The 2,863-nt window shown below is 36.3% G+C and overlaps 1 protein-coding gene across 9 annotated transcripts in view; it reads right to left on the bottom strand.

Moving 5' to 3' along the window:
- BLTP1 (bridge-like lipid transfer protein family member 1) overlaps nucleotides 1-2,863 on the bottom strand; it is a 169,084-nt gene that overhangs the window by 148,665 nt on the left and 17,556 nt on the right. For all 9 annotated transcript variants that reach the window (XM_019667736.1, XM_019667803.1, XM_019668173.1 and 6 more), the window contains exon 6: nucleotides 2,439-2,503. In XM_019667736.1, coding sequence (XP_019523281.1) covers nucleotides 2,439-2,503 — 65 coding nt within the window. The remainder of the gene's footprint in view (nucleotides 1-2,438; nucleotides 2,504-2,863) is intronic.

The following is a 2,863-nucleotide window of genomic DNA, read 5'->3' on the forward strand; positions in this document are numbered from 1 at the left end:
TTGTTCCCTAAGCGTGTTCCTTGGGTCACAGATCATATGTGTGGGGGGCAGAGGGGGGGTTGCGGGGTTCCTTAGGTCAAATGGGCCACCTCAACCCACAGCTTTATTGATTCACATGAAAACATTAAAACAGTGAAAATAATTTAGAATAACTATCTTCATATAAATATACAGAAAGGTATTTTTTAATTCACAAACCAGTTATATAAACAAAGAGAACTTTTGTTTCAGTGCCATTGCAATCTTGTTAACTATAAAGCTTATGTTAACTAAACATGTTTAAAAAAAAAAAAAAGATTGAGTCAAAAGAGCAAATCATCTAACAAATAGATTGACACGCAGAAGAAAATAGGCTCCTAATGCAAACCCATCTCTAAGGAGCGAGCCAGAAGCACTCCACAAATGAAACCAGAGGCAGCAATGCCAGGCCTGCTCGCAGTGGGTGAACACATCAAAAACTGGGACTGCTCAAAATTACCTAACAACAACTCTAAGTTTTAGAAAACGTTTTCCACACATGAAATCTGCCCATTATCCTTTCCAGTCGCTCTGACTTCATTAATTCTGCAGATGCCAAATTCTAATCAGTATATGCCAGCCTTTTCAAGGAAGAGCACGTCATGTATTATACATGAGGGCAGAAATTATGTGGGAACAAGGAAATGATAGTAAAAAGAAAACAAGACTAAATCACAGTGAAGTAACAGTGAAATCTAAAGTAATTTAGGCTAGGTCAAACTTGGAACTTGAACAACTTTTGGAACTTTAGATCTATTTTCCCGTAGAAACAGTTATCAATGACAGTAAGATTCCTAGGTGAACCCACACACAGACAAAAAACCCGACCATTTCAGAATCGCAGTGTAGGTGCCAGAAACACAGGTGATCCTGAGAGCTAAGAAGCGGTGGAAGGGTTTCATCGTCTTCCGACCCTACTCTCCCAGGACCCACCTACAATCTTCTAGAACAGTAGTTACATTTGATCCTTGAACAACACAGGTTTGAACTGCACAGGTCTACTTATATGTGGATTTTTTTCAATAAATACTGTAAATGTATTTTCTCTTATGATTTTCTTAACATTTTCTTTTCTCTAGCTTACTTTATTATAAGAATACACTACATAATACATATACAAAATATGTGTTAATAGGCTGTTTATGTTATAAGTAAGGCTTCTGGTCAATAGTAGGTTATTAGCAGTTAAGTTTTTGGGGAGTGAAACATCATATATGGATTTTTCGACTGCACGGAAGGAGAACTGGTCAGTGTCCCTAACTCCTGCGTGGTTCAAGGATCAACTGCAGTTACAAAAGTATGGTCCAGGGACCTGTGGGGTGCTCCCAAGGCTCTTTCCAGGAAAACAAAAGGTCCTAACTATTTTAATAGGATTATTATACTAAGATGTTTGATTTTTTTTTTTTATCTATCACTGTCCTATGAGTGGACAGTAGAGTTTATTTTTAAAGGCTACATGATGTCTGATACTTCAACAGACTGAATACAAAAGACAGGAGAGAATCCACTTATCTTCTATTAAGCCAGACATTAAAAAGGTTCAAGAATACAAAACAATGACACTCTTCTCACTATATATATTTTTTGCTTCGGAAAAATTATTTTTCATAAAGTATGTTATTTATTTTAATATGTAATTGATTTATTATAGTTATTTTCAATGAAATAGAAATGTTTCTGTAATTATCAGGCTTAATTTCAAGTGTAGTAACATAAATAAAAACTCTTTGGGGTCCTCAATAATGTAGAATAATGTAAAGGGTCCTGAGATCAAAAGGTTTGAGAGTCACTATTCGAGAAAGTAAAGACAAGGTCCCCTCTTCCTTGAAGCCACTGGTATGGTCTGTGTCAAGTACATGGGTCCAAGCCACAGCCCAGAGCTCTTACAGAGCCGAGAAATAAAGGTCTGGGAAGAAAATTCTGACATGGCAAAATTCTGATGATAAAAGCACAACCAGAAGACAATCTAGAACCTGTGTTTCCCCTTTTCTGTTCGTCCTCACCGTCCTAGATAAGTAAGAACTAGGAGCAGTGTCAGGGAGAAGTAGGAAGAAAGCCACCGAAGCTGAAGCAAGCAGAGTGTCTTAGCAGATGATGAGCAAGTGCTGGGGAGGCTATTTAACCAGAGCGGCAGTGAGGTCCACAGACAGAGCTGGGGGTAAGGCTGGAAATGTGGGTGAGGGTCGTGTTGAACGCGACCTTGAATACACAATCAGCTAAAGTAACCAAATTTAATCAGGCAAGGAAGAGGAAAGCTGAAGGATTTTCAGCCACCTGGTGATAAAATCAAAGTTTTGTAGACTCCACAGTTTTAAAAGTAATTTTATCTATTATAGAATGTGAAACATTTCAATATCCATAGTTGAAAACTCAGATTATATGACTGAAGATTTCAAACACACGAATAAATGAAAACTCACCATGTTGCTTCTGCTTTGGGTTATACATTTTCCACCACCGAAAAATTATAAATCCATCTTGAATTCTAAGCAAGATAAATTACAGAAATAAAAACTTAAGTAACAATGTATTTAACTCACTTCTTAATTATTTATAAAAGGCAAGCAACTGATAATGAGGAAATACAAAAAAATCTCAACAGAACTCTGGCATACCTAAATGTTTCATAATCTTCCAGTTAAATAATGAAAATATTTGCATAAATCTAAATTTGATTCTTCTATCCAGGTAAAATGTAATACCAGATTATATTCAACAGGAAAATGAACTGCTACCAAGAAAACTTTTTCTTTTATATATATATATATTTTTAAGATTTTATTGGGGAATTGGGGGAGGGGAACTGACAAGTTGCTGTCCTTTTGTTCTTCAGTCTAGTTGTGGA

Source organism: Hipposideros armiger, unplaced genomic scaffold, assembly GCF_001890085.2.
Source record: "Hipposideros armiger isolate ML-2016 unplaced genomic scaffold, ASM189008v1 scaffold_1, whole genome shotgun sequence".
NCBI lineage: Eukaryota > Metazoa > Chordata > Mammalia > Chiroptera > Hipposideridae > Hipposideros > Hipposideros armiger.